General features: G+C 53.3%; 5 protein-coding genes across 5 annotated transcripts; 1 reads left to right on the plus strand and 4 right to left on the minus strand.

The window, feature by feature from the left end:
* Nucleotides 1-857: 857 nt before the first annotated feature.
* AYO21_01664 (hypothetical protein) lies at nucleotides 858-2,027 on the minus strand (the record flags this gene model as incomplete). Its single annotated transcript, XM_022651646.1, has 4 exons — nucleotides 858-1,537; nucleotides 1,607-1,664; nucleotides 1,725-1,775; nucleotides 1,833-2,027. 4 exons carry the CDS (start codon nucleotides 2,025-2,027, stop codon nucleotides 858-860), a joined length of 984 nt encoding a protein of 327 aa, XP_022516159.1.
* Nucleotides 2,028-3,755: 1,728 nt separating this feature from the next.
* Nucleotides 3,756-6,632, minus strand: AYO21_01665 (hypothetical protein; the record flags this gene model as incomplete). Its single annotated transcript, XM_022651647.1, has 6 exons — nucleotides 3,756-3,882; nucleotides 3,933-5,159; nucleotides 5,212-5,561; nucleotides 5,611-5,637; nucleotides 5,684-6,378; nucleotides 6,434-6,632. The coding sequence occupies 6 exons, from the start codon at nucleotides 6,630-6,632 to the stop codon at nucleotides 3,756-3,758; spliced, it is 2,625 nt and encodes an 874-aa protein (XP_022516160.1).
* A 1,069-nt stretch (nucleotides 6,633-7,701) lies between these two features.
* On the plus strand, nucleotides 7,702-9,384 carry AYO21_01666 (hypothetical protein; the record flags this gene model as incomplete). The annotated part of the gene is made up of 1 exon (XM_022651648.1): nucleotides 7,702-9,384. The coding sequence occupies one exon, from the start codon at nucleotides 7,702-7,704 to the stop codon at nucleotides 9,382-9,384; it is 1,683 nt and encodes a 560-aa protein (XP_022516161.1).
* Nucleotides 9,385-9,837: 453 nt separating this feature from the next.
* Nucleotides 9,838-13,887, minus strand: AYO21_01667 (hypothetical protein; the record flags this gene model as incomplete). Its single annotated transcript, XM_022651649.1, has 1 exon — nucleotides 9,838-13,887. One exon carries the CDS (start codon nucleotides 13,885-13,887, stop codon nucleotides 9,838-9,840), a length of 4,050 nt encoding a protein of 1,349 aa, XP_022516162.1.
* Nucleotides 13,888-14,782: 895 nt separating this feature from the next.
* On the minus strand, nucleotides 14,783-16,971 carry AYO21_01668 (hypothetical protein; the record flags this gene model as incomplete). Its single annotated transcript, XM_022651650.1, has 6 exons — nucleotides 14,783-14,945; nucleotides 15,027-15,175; nucleotides 15,225-16,287; nucleotides 16,343-16,500; nucleotides 16,558-16,739; nucleotides 16,869-16,971. 6 exons carry the CDS (start codon nucleotides 16,969-16,971, stop codon nucleotides 14,783-14,785), a joined length of 1,818 nt encoding a protein of 605 aa, XP_022516163.1.
* Between the last annotated feature and the right edge of the window lie 417 nt (nucleotides 16,972-17,388).

A 17,388-nucleotide genomic window follows, 5' to 3' on the forward strand; every position in this document is an offset into this window, starting at 1 on the left:
TAAATATTACTGTGGCTGAGAGCAAACAAACACCTCTTAAACTCTCAGAGAAGAGAGATCAATTCCAGGTACGTATATACAACGAATATGCTAACGAAGATTCGCAATCGCGACAATGATACCATAGCTGTCACCAAGCGTGATTCTCCCCTTGAGCAGCTGCGCCCTTGGTTGACACCGTTACCATTCACTGACCACTGACCAAAGCCCGTTGGCTGTCCCCATCATATCGGTCATATCAAGACTTGCACAAACAATACGATGCACACGTGATGGCGTCTGAAGGATCCCAGCTTCATTGGCCATCATCATATAATCAACCCCAAGGTTTGGCTTAATGGATGGGTAAGGCTCGGACCGAGATCTGACACGCACCATCTGACCAAACCATCCGTGTTGTGATGTCCCCAAAACGAAAAAGCCTGATCTGTCTCGGCATTATATTCCTTCCAATCTGTCACACCCATGGGATGAGAGACGAGGACGACAGAAACCAGCCCAAACAATTGCCGCTAAGATATTGGCCGCCATATCAAAGGGGAGCCCCACGACCAAAAAGGTAGGGAGGACTGAGAAGAAAAAAGAGATACAGCAGTCGAGCAAGATCGATCAACGGTAACAGGCAGCAAGGGGTAAGATTTCCCCCACTTTGGAAAGGCGATCAGCATGATAAAGGTCGATGAGAAACGTAGGTTTCTGTTGATGGCATTTGCCGCTGAGAAGGCTAAAGCCTTTCTGCCGCCTTGTTCGGTCGAGACAATAGGCAGGGGACTGTTTGGCGTCCTCCTCGTCCTTGGTCTCTAGCAGTATCGAATCTATAGGATAAGCAAATCGCCTCTAGTGCGCTATCATCAATGCTAACGACCAGATCTCCGTCCCGACGGGTCAAGCGTTGACGGTCGACGGTCTTGGGCACTCTGGGATCGAGGAAAGTCCTCTTTGGAGTCGGTCGAGCCTTGTCGCGTTGCTTGTGCAGGGAAGTTTCGACTTGTACCCCCCGCCTTGGCCGCGTCAAAGGTGTCAGGCCCGGGATGTGACGGCGGTTGCGGATTTGAAGGGCCACGACTGATCATAGACTGCTGGTAGGCAGGCGGCGGGTCAGATTCGTGCTGGGGGGTATGTGCATATCCTGCGGTTTGATATGCAGTCGGCATGTATTGTCCGGGTTGTCCAGGTCTCGGCGCAAACGTGGCCGTGTTCACCGTGATGTTGAGACTCGGCGAGGCTTGGTCGGGTCTTGATTGACCTTGATAGTACGGACTGGGGTTCGGTTGCATGTTATGCGGCTGGGAATAACCAGAATATTGGCCGTATTGAGGTTGAGGTTGGTGATACGCAGGTTGAGGAGAGCTGGCCGCCACATTTGATGTCGCTGTCACTCTCTCTTGTCGCCCGCCGTCAGCAGGCTCATTTGTTACGTCTCGTTTGACCCGAGGTTGCTGCGGTCGATTGGTGCCGCCTTCCGAGGGACCCTTTTTCGCCCGACGCCTGGCTGTATCCGATTCTCTATAATCGTACGGATCTTTTCTATATTCTCCTGCGACACAGAAATTTGGTCAACTTTTTTGCTTGTCATCTCTTGCTTCCCCAAGCGGAATGAGCCTACTGCTTTGTGTTTCCAAGTCCCAGTCTCTCGAGTCATTGATGAGATCGCGAATGCTGACCTAGACCATTCTCAGTATGGATTTGGAGGGGTATCGCACCGTGGGAGAGAAGGCTCTTACGGCATTGAGTGCTCTTTTCGCTAGGACGCTGAAACCAGTCCGTGATTTATCCTGATAATGGGGTCAGTTAAAGAGAAACCACCAAACGTGGACCAGGTTGGTCCTCACCGTGGGATGTTGAGCCGATGTAATCTTTGCTGTGCGATCGACCCATCGTGTGATGTAATCAACCAGGACTGCGGCATTGATGTTTTCGCCGGGGACAAAAAAATGTATGGGTTGAAGGTCTTCGTCGCTATCGTCAGAGTCATGGTCGTCGTCCCGCTTCAGCCTCTTGCCCGACTTCGAGGGTTGTTTAGGCATGATGGATGGTAGGTCAGAGAGGGACGTGGGCTAGAGGGACACGGATCACGGGAGAGGCTGTTCGCAGCGACACTCCGGGTCGTGATGAACCTCGGTCGCAACTCAGGCTAGCGGTACAAGGGAGAGGCACAATGGGAAATCGAATGAGCATGCTTGAAGAGATGAGGCGGATCCAGACTTCGATGGAAGGGCCAGAGAGAGATTAACCTGCAACACTCAAGAGGTGACGAGATGATGCCTGGTTTGGTTTGCGGCAGTTCAAAAATGCAGCCGCAGCCGATACATTCGCTGGCAGGTTGTCAGTTGGCCGGACGGGGGGCCGGTGATTGAGTGAGCACAGGCATGTGCAGTAGGAATGGGATGAGTTGTCAAGTAGGTTAAGTAAGAGCCCACTGGGTTCAGAGGTTCAGAGGTTTAGCCAACACGGGACAGGACCTGATTGCATGGGAGAACAGAGCAAATGAAAGGGCGAGATGCAAAGGCGGCGACTGAGACTGCGCGCTGCGAGAGCACCTGATGCCTAGTAGTGGGCAAGTCAGTGGCAGTCGGTGGCAGTCAGTGGTAGGCCAGGGCCACAGATCCAACTTTTTACCCCGCCGTCGTGCATCATCGTATTGTCTTTGCTGTTGCTCTGATGACTTGCCCTCTGATGTTATTCTTGCTCCCGAGCAAGTGTCCACTTCTCGAGTCCCTCCCAAGCTCCAAGCACCAAACCGGTCTCCAAGAACGTCACCCTCGGAGCGAGGTCCTCCGTGATTTACCGCGGCGTCATGATTGATGGCAGGAACGAAGTGGGAACTCTGAAATCTTTGGCGGGTGGTTTTAGCGATATCTCAGGAACCAATGTGGCAGCCGGTCGTTGGACGATGGAAGTTTGCAGACCAACCGTGAGGGGCAGTCAATCCCCAGTCCAGCAGTCAGAGACAAGAAGCAATCGGCCGATGGGGTCCCATGAGAAATAACCCGATGCAGTCAGTCACAGCATATATAAGCCGAGAGGCAGAGCTCTGACAGCCATTCTCTCGCGTGTAGAGATGCAGCGACCCAGGATTCTGCAGAGTTCGCAGATGGCAGAGACCTTTAGATGATCGAGCAGACGATAACTCGGAAAGTCTCAAAGTTTGGGGTCAAGTTCTCTCAATGCGACGCCGTGGGATGGTCGCCTTCCTGCCGAGTGTGGGGCCGGATAAACGACCGAGCAAGTGGAGGACAGATTGAAACTAGGGAGAGATTAGGGAAGGGATGGAAGAGGGGTGTCACGGGGTTGCCCAACAAGAGCCCGCAGTGGTAACAGTGTCTGGGCGGGTTGCTGTTGAGATAGAAACGGTGTATATATGTATATCACAGATGCGCACTTGTTCATGGCCGTTGTCGAAACAAGGTTGTCGCCATGTCAACGGCCCGACAGGCACTACCATGATCGATCTCTGACTGACACTCTGCAGCCAGCTACTAGTAGAAGCACTGAGCCTGTAACGTCTGGCTCACCGCCTCTTCTCGGCCGCAGGGCTTGTCCCAGAAATCTTGACTGGTTCGGCCGGAGTGTGACTGACAAGGTATGACATAAATTGAAACTAGCAATATGTGGATAGATATAGATGGAAAGGAGTGAGACTCATAATGTCGTGGTCCCTGAAAGGAGAGCCAGCCTCGTCCGCATCCCGAATACTAACCACCCACGCCACCCCTGTCTCTCGTGCCTCACCTCATATCCTCCTCGGCATGGAATTAGACCTGGGATGCCGGTAGTTGGAAACTAAGGTCCTGGGTCAATGGGATACTGGTGTTGATTGTGACGGCCATCGTTGCCTTGTCATACGAAAAGGTCGAGTTCGGAGCGCCATCGATATTGAGGCTCTGTGGTGCAGACCCAACATTACAAACGGTGATCCGCTCGATACTGACATTGACTGGATAGCATAGTCGCCGGACATGGAGAAAGCCCCATTGGTGTATGTGAAGTTAACAAATGTGGTGCTAGGTTGTTCAATCTTGAGCCCGTCATCAATGTAGAGCGATCCCTTAGCCGCCCCGTCCGTACCAGGTGCAATCAGGAGATGGAACCCTTTCTTTCGCAGCTCTGCTGTCGTGTTTGCACTCTCCACCCGAAGAGGGAGGATTGCGCCGCCACGAACATGGAGCGGGATGGTCGTGTAGTTGACGTTGTTCAAGGTAATCATCGACTCATTACCTCGCACTGGGATGAAATCATGGTTCCAGTCGTAGAACACATCATCAGGCAAATAAATACGCACAGTCGTCTTGTTCTCCGCCGTTACAGGAGAGACCAACAACGAATCCCCAAAGAAGAATTGGGCGTCGACTCCAAAAGTCTTTGCATCTTCAGGATAGAGGTAGAACATGGGGTTCAAAACAGGTTTGCCGGTCTGTGTCTGGGTCCAGAAGGCAGTATAAAGGTAGTCGAGAGCACGATAGCGAATATCAATCGCATTTCTTGATGCCTGAGCAGTGAGCGGCCAGCGGTATGCTTCTTGAGGAGGCTTTCCGAGCTCATTGTGGTTGCGATAGAACGTCTGAAAAGCCCCCAACATCATCCAGCGGGCGCACAAAGTCTCGGTGGTATATCCACCACCAAAACCGCAGACATCGCTTCCGACCATGGGCACTTGGAAGATGGAGGCAAAGTTCAACATGTCCGCGATACTGATCCCGTACTGGGCCCAGGTGGCTTGGTTGTCCCCTGTCCAGTGGCCGACATGAGCACCGGCGCCAAGGAAGGTGCTGCGAGTGATGACCAGGGGTCGCTCATCTGGACGCCGATGGAGAAGTGCATTGCGGGAAGCCGACGACATCATGGTCCCGTATATGTTGTGAGTGTCGTACTCTACAAGGCCATTGAAGTGAACGAGGTCCGTGTCCAATGTCTTGTTTGACAGACTACCGGCAGCATTCTGGATCATGTAAGGAGGGTTGATGAGCTTTCTGCCGGGAAGGCCTAGCTTGTTACCCGTCGCCGGTGCTTGTCGCTTTGCATTTGATGTTGGCTGCGGGAAATCAGCTGGAAATCCCGGAAGGGCGATTGCTGGACCAGTTCGCAGTGCCGCTGGCTTGGGAGGGAACCCCATCTCTCTGGCAAATGCGCTGGGGTCGGAGCATGGATAGTTACAAAAGCTGGGGAACAATTAGCAATCCCATGCAAAGTGACAGAACGACTCATACATACTTTGAGGCTTCGTTCATATCGATCCAGAGTCCCGAGATATCGACCCCAGTCTCCGGGCTGAAGAACGACGCAAACTCCGCGTTCCAGTAGTCTTGGGTATCTGGATGGAACCAATCTGGAAAGACCGTTGGGCCGGGCCACACAACGCCCTCAAATGGAGACCCGTCGGCTCTTTTCATGAAGACGCCCGAGTTGTTGCCGTTATTGAACGCTGAGTAGTTCTGATATGCGACTGCGGGGTCGACCATGACGATATAATGTTGCTGATGTGCGTGCAGATAAGAAACCAATTCGCGCATCTTGCGCAGAGGGAAGCGTTGTGGATCCAAAGTGAAGACTTTTCGCGCATCCTATCTCCCAGTCAGTGTCTTTTGGTATGAGTCCGGCGACACTACGTACCATATAATCAATGTCCGTCCACATGGTCTGCAGCTGTTAGCACATATCCTGGTCCACAGAAGGGTGTGCCTACCTCCAAGGGAATGTTGGCGGCGCTGTAGTTGTGCACAACTTCTGCAACCTCCCAGACGTCTTTGTACCCATATCTGCATTGGTGGAATCCAAAGGTCCAATACGCCATCATTGCGGGTTTACCCACAACTTCGGAGATCTGCTGGGAGACTTCAATCGGGGAAGGCCCTGCGAGGAAGTAGAAGTCCAAGACACCTCCGAGGGTGTTGTATTCAAGGTATTGGCCGGCGGTGTCATTGATCTTGATGTCCATACCATTGGAGTTTACGAACAACACCCCATGTGTGCCATTTGACCCTCGGTGATCAATGTACACTGGATGATTTCCGTACAAATTGGTGCCCTGGGGGATGCCATAGGCATCGCGAGACCAGAGAGTCCTAGTGTAATTGGACGTATTCAGCTTGAAGTGATCCGAGTGTTCACCAAGTCCGTACAGATTTGGGTGGCTGGGTAAAGAGGTCCGCAATCTCAGATACTGCGACTCAAAGACGATGGGGGATCCGGACGTGTTGAACAGAACCTCTCCTGAAGGCCGAGAAACAGAGAAGGTGAAAGGGTTCTCCGTGTAGTCAAACACAAGCTGAGCATTGGCGGCCGTGGTGCCTTCTGTGGCATTGGGGCGGGGAAGAACGGATTCAGGAACTTGATAGACAGTCTTGTTCTGATCCTCGATGATTACATGAAGCCTCGAAGCTTTCCCAGTGGATCAGAAACCATACTTGTATCGCTCACAGGACAACAGACATACCGGATTGATACTCCACAGTCAGGGTGAGGTTTCGCAGATCGGTGCCGTAAAGGTTACAAGCAGGGCCGGCGAGGTTGAGATCAGCTGTCAAGCCATTCGCAGTCTGCTGGACATTGCTGGCTCGGTAACCTGGGCAGGCTTTCTGAGCAACAGCCAACCCAGACGCACACAAGGCCAACAGGACGGGAGTCAACTTCATCTTTCGCAGGAGGAGATTCCGTGCAATGGATGGATAGACAAAGTCCAGGAGACGACTGAGCTCGAGCGAGTGCTCTGTTTAAGAAGCACAGAAAATTCTCCTCCCACCAACTGACCCCGTGGGCATTGTTCTTTTGTGGGAGCTGCATGAGCTGCTGCATCGACCATCACCACTTGCCGACCACAACGTCAGAGCTCGAGTCAAAAACCGTGGAGCTCAAGAGGCAAAAGGCTCTCGAGTCCACCCAGTCAAGCTCCAGCTTTACCCCACAGAGTCACATTTCGACCAGCCTGGCGCGGAGTCACGGACTGGAAAGGGCGGGTTGTAGATGATGGTATTCTAGGTGAGTGGCATCGTCAGAATCCAATGGCAAGAATGCGGTGCCTGACTAGAAGCTCCCGAAGCTCCCATGGCCTTGTCAAAGGTGCAAAAATGGTTAAATTGCGGAGGAAGAGGGACAAAGTGACATTGGGGAGAGCTCGAGTGCTACATTGCCAAGCGGTGACATTGGACCAAAATTCCCCCGAGAATTTTAACCAGGCGAGTGGAAGGATGGGGATGCTGATCACCAGGCCAAGTATTTCAAATGAGGAGGGGTCAGTGGAAGTGTGTGATCACAAAACATGAGACGAAAGCGTTGCTCCATGAGTTAAATCCTCCCGCAGCCACCTTTTGATCGGTGATATCATGCCTTGACAGCCTTGCGAGCCTCGGGCAAGGCTGCTGTTCTTTATACCCGCAACCTTCATTTTATCTCCGTATTCAATGTATCTTCAGTACGAGCCCAGCACAGGAGATGTCCTCGCGCCAACATGGTCAAGACTGTGCCTAGTGACTAACATGGAAAATTTATCATAATCTCCTTAGCGATAAGGTGGGCATCTCCTCTTCCTTGTTAATTTGAGCTACCAGCCCGGCAGTTGGCCGGAAACAACAACCCTTGACCGCAGTTTCGACTACATCCCACAGATCTACCGCCATATATAGTCCAACAGAGCTCCAACAACCCTGAGCTATGATGATGAGAAGACACGCGGAACGTCCAAGTGCTGACGACAAGACTTGAACGATGCTACACCTCCTCAACCTCCTGGCGCTCTCTCTCCTCCTTCCAACTCCCTCTCTCGCGCAGACAGCCCCAATCGATGTCCGCGAAGCTACCATCTCGAGCATCCACAGCTCTCTGTTCTCTGGCTTCACCACCTGCCGAGATGTGGTCAGCGCCTTCATCGCCCGGATCGAACACTTCAACCCGGACATTAACGCCATCATCACCCTGAATCCGGATGCTCTCTCGATCGCCGACTCGCTGGACCAGTCCCTGTCCCAAGGGAATGCCACGGGCCCACTCTTCTGCATCCCCATCCTTCTCAAGGACAACTACGATGCCCTGCCCATGCCGTCGACAGGTGGTTGTTTGGCTCTCAATGCCTCGAAACCGACTCAAGACGCGCCCGCCGTGCGGGCCTTCCGCAACGCAGGGGCCGTGATCTTGGGCAAATCGAATCTCCATGAATTGGCGCTCGAGGGCCTGTCGGTATCCAGCCTGGGTGGCCAAACCATCAATCCGTACGACTTCACTCGCACGCCCGGGGGGAGCTCAGGTGGTACGGGCGCAGCAGTCGCAGCTTCGTTCGCCGTGTTCGGCACGGGCACGGATACCGTGAACTCGCTACGGAGCCCCGCGAGCGCCAACAGCCTGTTCAGCTTCCGGCCGACGAGGGGGCTGATTTCTCGCGCGGGTGTCATCCCCATCTCCTACACCCAGGATACGATCGGTGCGATAGGACGTTCCCTGCCGGACATCGCGACGGCGCTGACTGTCATGGCCTCGATCGGCTACGACCCGGCCGACAATGTCACGTCGGCGATCCCATCCTCGGTCCTGGGCACCGACTACACGACGTTCGTCTCGCCGGGCAGACGGGCCAACCTCACGGGGATGCGGATTGGGGTGATCGAAGGGTTCTTCAACCGCGCGTCGAGCAACGAGACCACGCCGGTCAACGAGGCCATGGATCACGCCATCGCGGTCCTGCAGGGCCTGGGGGCCAGCGTGATCATCATCAATGACACGACGACGTACAACGCGACGGCCATCTCGGCGCAGATGGACGTGCAGACGTCCGAGTACCGCGAACTGCTCACGCACTACCTATCGAGCGACAACCTGACGGGGCCTCACCCGTTGACCATGCCCGCGCTCTACTCGCCCAACCAAACCACACCGGAGTTCCTGGTGATCCCGTCGCAGTACTCGTACGTGGAGACGGCGCTGGTCTCGTCGACGGGCAACGCGTCCTACTTCCTCAAGCAGGCGCTGATCGCCAACCTGACCCGGTCCCTGCAGGCCACCATCCTCTCCAACCAGCTCACCTGCCTCATCTACCCGGAGCAGAAGAACCTGGTCGTCCCCATCGGCTCGCCCAGCCAGTCCGGCCGCAACGGCATCCTGGCCGCCCTGACAGGCTCGCCTGTAATCACCGTCCCCATTGGCTTTTCACCCGCGTCCGCCACCGCCCCGATTGGCATCCCCATCGGCATGGAGCTGTTGGGCCTGCCCTGGTCCGAAGGCACCCTGCTGCACGTCGCCAAGGCCCTCGACGACGTCCTGCACGCCCGTAAGATGCCCGTGACGGCGGGACTGAACGCCACCGTCGAGCTCACAAAGGCCTACACCCAAGTGCCGCGGGTCGTGCCGCTCGGGGCCAAGAATATCGACAAGGCCGCCTATCCGCTCGGCGTGTACTGAGTCACAAGAAAGGTCCATCCATGTACATACGCGTAGCAACAATAGAACATAGTCTCGTTCTGTACAGAGAAAAGCAATTCAAAACAGCCGTGTCCTCGCACAAGATTCCGCGCATAAGAGCGTGTGCATATGTGGGTTCCTCTCTCTAAGTATATTGAGTGGGATTTAAACACAACGATTCTTTCGAATTGTCCAGACGCTTCATTGCTAGTAGTTCATCATCTATGTATGGATGCTCTCGTCATTGCCATGTGGTATCTCAAATTGCCATCAATCACGAAGAATGCCATCATCTGCCCGCTTAGCCCATGGATTTATTACCAGAGTCCAGCACTTGTAACCGCCAGGTATTTCATTCCGCATGTCGTTAACTCATCAACAGAGGGGAAATAAGGGAAGGTCATGGTCTGTCTCATCACTCTCTGCTCCCCTCACCCGTCGTCTGTTAGCCTGCTACTCGGCTGCCACCGCAGTTCCATCACCCTCCCTTTGTTGCCTCAGTTGCTCCTCGATGAGGCTCTGCTTCTTGACGTACTCAATCACAATCTCTTCTTCTGTTCTTTCTTTCGTAAGTTCTTCCTGTCGCTTCTTGTCTTCCTCCTCAGACGCGGTTATTGCCCGCTGTAACTCCTCGTCATTTTCATAGTGATCGGCTGTCGCTCCTGTGGCGGATGTACCTGGCGCCGCATGTCCATTTGTAGCTGTCAGTGCGGCCTCACGTTCTGCAAGCCCTTTCTTCTTCAGTTCATTTTCCGTATGCAGTTTCTTGGTCTCCTCAAGTTTGCGCACGAAATCTTCGTCGTAGTCAGTGTCAATTCCTGAATCACTGTAATCCAAATGGTGGTGATCTTCGGGGGCTAAAGCCTTTGTAGTTTTGGTCTGATTGTGCTCTTCCAGACTCTGCGCAAGTGCCCGTTCGAGTTCAGCGTCATGCTCTACCTCTGGCTTCTCTGTGCTCTTGGACGAGGCATCACTCTGTCGAGCATGTTCTTCTTGAGCCTTCTTGAATTCTCGAATGCTAGCTTGAATGGCTTGCTGGTATGCTGCATCAGAATACTTGTTTGGGTCGTGACCCGAACTGTGCAGCTCCCGAAGACTCGCTCGCAGCGCCCTTTCAATGACTGCATCTTCCAAAGGATTGCCTTTGCTCGTCGAACTCACGGAATGCTTAATTGCGTGCTCATAGTCGGCCAGGATATTATCTTGCGACTGCGACGGTGTGCTCTCATGGCTAAGGGAAGATCCCAGACTGGAGAGAGAGTGGCTGTGCTTGAGATGGTGACTGGTGTCATGGTCAAAGGGACAAAATTTGCACCGGCTTTTGATCTTGCCATTCTTCCTCTCTTCCCTTTGAATTTCTCTTTCACGGCGTTGCAATTCCTTCTCTTCCTTTCTCAGCTGGTCCCTTCGCTCGGCAAGAGCCTTTCTTTCGTCCCAACTAAGATGTCTAGTATTTCGGAATCCGTGAACCAATTCAACGGAATCCGTGTTGGTCCTCGTGATAATGTGGCTTTCAATCGCCACCTTGCGATCATTTCCGTAGAGTTGTCCATGTTTCCGGGTTTCCAGCCTGCCATCCTTCCAGGCGGTAACAATTCGTTGTCGTTCCTCGGGAGAACTGTTTTTCCAGTCCTCGAATCCTTGCGCTGTTCGAGCCGCAATGATATAATTCTGTACGGAGCTTCCAAAGTGCTTGGAAATCTCGCTGTAGATGCCTTTTGCGGTGTAGCCAGGGAGGCCCCAAATGCCCGCGGCCGGTTTGAGAACCAGACCGCCGAGACCTTTGGCTGCCCCCTTGAAGAAACCAGCTGCGCCCTCTTTCTTCGCCCCTGCCAGTGGCTGGGTGACGAGACCTGTGATACCGTCGTAGAAGCCATAGCTGAACTCTTTGCGCGCCACTCGCAAGCCGGAATGAAGCCCAACGATCTTTTCATTCTGTCGTACCGTGTCGTCTCCATATAGCTTCGGTGCATTGTGGAACCCCTTTGCCAGGGACAATGTGAAGTCCATGGGTGATTTGACGCCAGCTGAAATGATTTTACCCGCAGCTTTAGCTCCAGAGATTGCGGTGTCCAGTGAGACTTGCCCAACCTCTTCGCCGACACAGGACTCACGACTGTCGTTCGCTGCCGGCGAACCAGAGCGAGATCGGGATCGATGGTGAGTCAAGCTATGGTGCCGGTGATGATGGGAAACTTTAGGCGATCCATCTGCGCTCAAGACTGTAGACAAGGACGAAGGTGCCGGCACTGCCGTGGTCCCTGACGAAAGTGACGGTTCAGACTGAACAGGCGTAATCGCCCCAGAGGTCGAACTAGCGACTTCAGAAGAGCGTTCCAAGGGCACAACAGGCGTGGATGTACCACTATTCGAGCGTCTTTCGTGGATTTCTTTCAATTCTCCCGACGCTGTCTTCAGAGACTTCAGGATTTCGACGGGGAAGTCTGCGATACCCATGGAAAGATTTCCCAGAGTCCCAATCAGGGCGGCTGCACCACCAGATATCGGCTCCCATGGGCCGTCCTCTGTCTCATACTCTCGAGGTCGGTAAAGCTTCAGGTCCGAGAAGTCCAGCAGACCTTCCGTCCCTAGAACAGTGGCTGCAAGTGGTGACAGCCGGATATCTGTTCGTTTCACACGCCAGACTGCAATTCGTGACGGATCCAGCGAGCATCGGAGGTTCGACATGTGCAACTGCTTATGAAACGACTGTGCGCCAGCTTCACAACCATCTTCTGCCTTAATCTTCGTGCTTAGCTCCTTTGCGCGCTCAAGCGACTCGGGCTTTAATGCTTCCAAGATCGAGTGTGCGAGCTTGTCGGCATTCAAATTCTTGTATGCAATGGGCATGGGACCTGCTCCAGCTCTGGCGGTCATTGAGCCCCAGAATGGTTGATCGCCAAAGAATGGGACCACCACTGTCGGTCGACCGGCTAATATACCAGCGGCAGTTGTACCTGCACCACCGTGATGCACAACGCACGACACATGTTGAAATAGCCAATCGTGAGGGCAGTTGCCAATCATGAAGACGCCTTCAGGTATTCCCAACTCATTGGCCCCGAGCCCGCCCCAGCCTTTCGAGACTATCGCTCGCTGGCCCGTCTTCTTGATGGCATCAAATATCATCTTGGTCATGGCATTTGGATCGTCCACCACGATCGAGCCAAATCCAATGTAGACAGGAGGTGGCCCAGCAGCTAGGAAATCTGCCAAATCCTGTGGCGGCGTATAATTCGTGGACAGATTTAGGAAGAAGAACCCCGAAATGTCGATATAACTGCCCCAGTCTGCTGGTTTTGGAATCAAAGCCGGCGACCAGCAGTACGTCCATGGGATGCGCAATCGGCTGACCATACCGGGTGCCCACATGATACTCACGGGTTCCAAGCCGAGACTCCTTTCTCGAAACCTGTTGATAACATCTCCTAAACCCTGCCAGGTCAACATATCTACCAAGGCGTAGGTGACAAAGTTTGTGATACTGGCGTCAGTATTTGAAGAGATGATGTTGGCGAGGGGGTGTGGGAAAGACTGCGTTGGCGACCAAGGCATGGTGAACATCAGATGAAGTGGAATGCCCAACTTCTCTGCAATATGCACATGGGCGAAACTTGGGGGGTTGGCAATGATTGCATCTGCGACGAAGGGCTTCAAAGTCGGATCTATGCCGAAAGACACGGCACTGTCAAAGCTGCGCGTATCCATATTGTCATCGCTGACCGGCGTGCCCATGCCGTCCCCAGCTTCGATACAGGATCTCCAACAACCCGTGACGATTTCGTAGATTCCTTTTCGTCGCTTGCCCACGTCTCCGCTTTTGAGCGAGTCCATGCCCGGCATGAGGCCTGGATTTTTGACCATGAATGCCATGAGTTCTGCCGGGTCGCCCCCTATGCTGAAGAATTCCAGACCATTCTCGGTGACGAATTGTTTGAACGTGGGATGGGTGGCGATTCTGACGCGGTGCTTGTATTTGTTCTTCAATACCTGGCCCAATGCAACAAAGGGCTGGACATCTCCCCTGCTGCCCACGATCTGAATCACAATGTTCATCGGTGGAGGGGGTAGGCCGTCCACATCTCCCAATCCCTCAGGAACCGGGGGCTCTGGTGGCGGTTTCTGCCTCGACAACTCCAATTGACGGCGCAGCGCAGGCAGAAGCAAGCTCGTGAGCTTCCCTTTGTGCTGGTTGATATTAATATTGACTCGACCATCACTGGCTATCCGTGCGCCCGTGTCAAGGCCATTCTGACTGATGTCTAGTTGCCCATACTCGGCGCCATTGTATGCTGGTGGAGGGACATCCTCCAGGTGAGGAGAGACGCCGCCATGATGTCGTACATGCCCTTCCGGCGATGAATTGGACACATTCGATTGTCTTGCACCGCCAGACGCCTCCTCTTGAGCAGCTGCAGCCGCAGCTTCCGCTTCTTCCAGGATGATGGGAGGGATAGGTTCGCCTTGTCGCGGCGGGGTAGCAGGGGGATCTGAGTTAGACATTATCGCACCTAACGAGACATTGAGGATGTGTTAGGAAGATACGAAGAGGTAGAGACACCACTTTGGGCACAACGAAGAGGAAAGGACAGCAGCAATCAGAGGACGCAAGAAATAGGCAGCCGGTGACGGTGAGAGAGACTGGGTCGTTGTTAGGGTCACTTGGGTCAGGTGGGCATGGGCGGTGACAGAGACGTAATCACTGCTATGGATGATGGCACAGGAAGGAGAAGTTAGATCTTGAAGGTCGCCAGGTTAAAGAGTATATCATCACTTTTCCCTGTCTGTGTCCAGCGCGCAGGCGACATCATTGTCAGGGTTCTGCAACTTTGAAGCGCGAACCACCGGAGGAGGTATGTTGAACTAACGCCGGTTCGTAACTGGGCTGGAAGACACTTGACCGGAGCCAGTCACTGCAGGCTTTCAGCTAAGCTAGAACAGGGCCCTAGAAGGTTTAGTTTAGGTGGTTGAGTGGTCGAGTCTGGGGGGGTTCTTTACCCGTACGTAAAGGCGTTCGGGCTTCGGGCCAGCCCATTACGAGTAGGGCAGCCCGAGCCAGGAATGGCCAAAGGGTTCATCCCCTCATCCCCTCATCTTCACTGTGGATTGCTGAATCAGCCACGATAAGAGTCAGCATCGTGTTTCTTATTCCTCTTCCAGCAATTAGTAGATGACTTTCCTCTACCGTCCCACACTTTTTGCGCACATCTATTCCGAGCTGCGTTTGCTCTTCTCCTCTGCTAATGTAAGTAACTCACATAAGGCTGAGAGAGCTACTGGACGCCACCATCTACTCGCAGCCCGTCGCAGCCACTTGATCACCGCCCAGAGCTGAGGTAATGCTAGGTAATCGACACCTATACTCGGTATATTGAATTCAATATCCTATCCAGGTTCTCTACGAGCGTTTCTGTTTCCAACTCTGGGCGACCCCTTCCATCGTCTCGAACGTGATCTCGCCGTCCCCTGCTGCCTTTTGCCGTTGCACGAGCTTTCCAATGAATCGATCAATCATGCCCACGATATGTGCCCGACCCGCACTTTCAGGATGCCAGATCATGCTACAAAAGGTCGATCCTGTGATTAGCATATTGCCTCTAGGGGGTTGGTTCGCTTATGGAAGCAGCATTAGTGTCACTTACGGATACACCGCGCCGTAGCCTTTCCCAGGCCCTTCATCCAACCAACTTTCATTCTCCCATAGCCATTCGAACCTGTCCCACCACATCTTTTCGACAAGGTCGACTCCAACGTACCCTTGTGTGTTGGCTGCATAAGGGTAAAATCCAAGCTGATGAGAGTCAGGACAAGATTCATTACATGGGACGCAGGGCACTTACAGGCGTCATGTCCTCTGTATACCAGCTCGAGGGTATCTCCACCAGAGCCTTGTTGGCTTCAGCGGTGCCTGACTGTGGCTGTTCGGGTATTTTGGTGGGGACCATCCAAGTGCTGGCCTCTTTCTTATAGTCCGGGACATGCGGTGGTTCTTGTGGAAAGGGGTTCACCAGGAAGTAAGGCAAAGAGTCGTGGGCGTTCATGCTACTGTCGTAAAGAAAGTCGTGGTCTTGGAGGAGCTTGACAGTCGTCTCACGGATTTGGTATAGCGGTGCTCGATATCCAACTGGTCTCTTACCTTGTCTGAGCTCGCTTATCAGGCCGATGCATTTCTGCAAAACATCCTTCTCCTGTTGAACGGTCATTGCATATGCCCCCTCGTGGCTATATCCATGTATTCCGATCTCCGCTCCGCTCTCAGCAATCTCCCGTGCTTGCAATGGGAACGTCTCAAGACTGTGACCGGGGACAAACCAGGTGAGTTTATCGGAGATGCCGTGTTTCTTGAACAGGCGCAGCAGTCTGCCCACCCCAACGTTGGCGCTGAAAATGCCGGCCGAGTAGTCGGAGAGGGTATTTTGGGGATCATGACCTGTGCCTAGATAACCTGAAATGGCGTCAAAATCAACAGAGAGACAAATGCGGATTCGTCGTTTTCTTGTCGCTGGAGTCGCTGGAGTCAAGGAGGCGGGTATGGTGACCATCTGGAGCGTGGATTCCTTTTTATTGTTTCCCAAGACTTGCTCCTCTCGCCAGATGATCCGGCCTTCCATCCCACCGTCGACGGAAATGCATTCTCCGGAGATATGGCCAGCTGCACGGTGGCTAGCCAAGAATGCCATTGCCCGTGCTACGTCTTCGGGCTGTGCGATCTTCTTCAGTGCAACCGTCGCTTGACATTCTGCCCACATCTCCCTCGGATCGTCCAAGCGATCACCAATGAGAGAGGTATTCACCCATCCGGGTGCCACGGCATTGATCCGGGCTTTGGAGTTTAGGCGAACAATTTCGTTCTTCACTGTGCGAACGAGACCGTATTGGAGGCCCGCCTTGCCAGATGCATATCTGCCAGAACTTTAGCATCTTCTGGAGGAGCTTCTTGAAATACCTGTCGACTCACTCTGCATGTCCTTCTTGGCCAAACTTCCCGGTCTCGGAGCCAATGATGACAATGGAAACATTGTCAAGTTCAGCTCCCTTTGCCTCTTGTGCCGTCTTCACCGAGAGTAAGAAATGCTTGACCGTCAGAAAAGTGCCCTTGACGTTGTTGCCATTGACCTATCGTGACATGAGCAAAAGGTTCTAGGCCATACCCCCTCGAGAAAATTTCCAGACCTTGTCCCACAGACTCTCCTTTATTTCCCATATCGGTGGATGAGAGCTTTCGTCCGTGATACCCGCGTTGGCTATCAAGATATTGAGTGCGCCAAAGTGGCCGGTCGCAGCTTGGAATGCTTCAGCGACAGACTTTTCAGACGTCAGGTCACCTTGAGTCGTGAAGAGCCTGGACGACTGCTCTGGAGATGAACAAAGCGTTGATTTATCGATCGATCTGCGGTCAAAGGCCGTGACACGACATCCAAGAGCTGAGAATGACTATCAACACGCCGTTTTCGAAGCATATACTTCTTGCGAGAGCTACCTACCGAGAAATTCTTTTACCGCGGCACCTCCAATTCCACCAGCTGATCCGGTGACGAAAACATGAAGACCCTCGAGTCCAAGAAACGAGCTCGAGCCTTCAGCCATATTGGATGTGGGCGTTTACAGCAGCCTGGTTGATGATCCTCGTCCTGAGGCGCACAAAGGGTATGCGTGAATTTGACGCATATCCCATCGATGTCTCAAGCGGATATGTGCGTCCGGCACTCGAGGCTGAGAATGTGGAGGTGACAAAGACGTCTTAGTCGTGGTCGTTGCCCCCCAATAATAACCTAAGATACCGCCATGGACGCCCATTTGATACAGCCCAATATCGAACGGCTTGTCGTCCACTCGGCGGGGAAAGTTTCTTCTAAGATCATACCACAGCTGGTAGTGGTGGAGGCCAAATAGTCGGTGCTTGGCCTCGTGGATGTCCAGGATTAGGGCTTTTTCCTCCTGCCTCATCAAATTTAGCTGGTTTCGAGAAAGAAAAAAATGGAGATGGAGTGCCTGACGATCGAT

The sequence above is a fragment of the Fonsecaea monophora genome (genome assembly GCF_001642475.1).
Source record: "Fonsecaea monophora strain CBS 269.37 chromosome Unknown Scaff6, whole genome shotgun sequence".
Lineage (NCBI taxonomy): Eukaryota > Fungi > Ascomycota > Eurotiomycetes > Chaetothyriales > Herpotrichiellaceae > Fonsecaea > Fonsecaea monophora.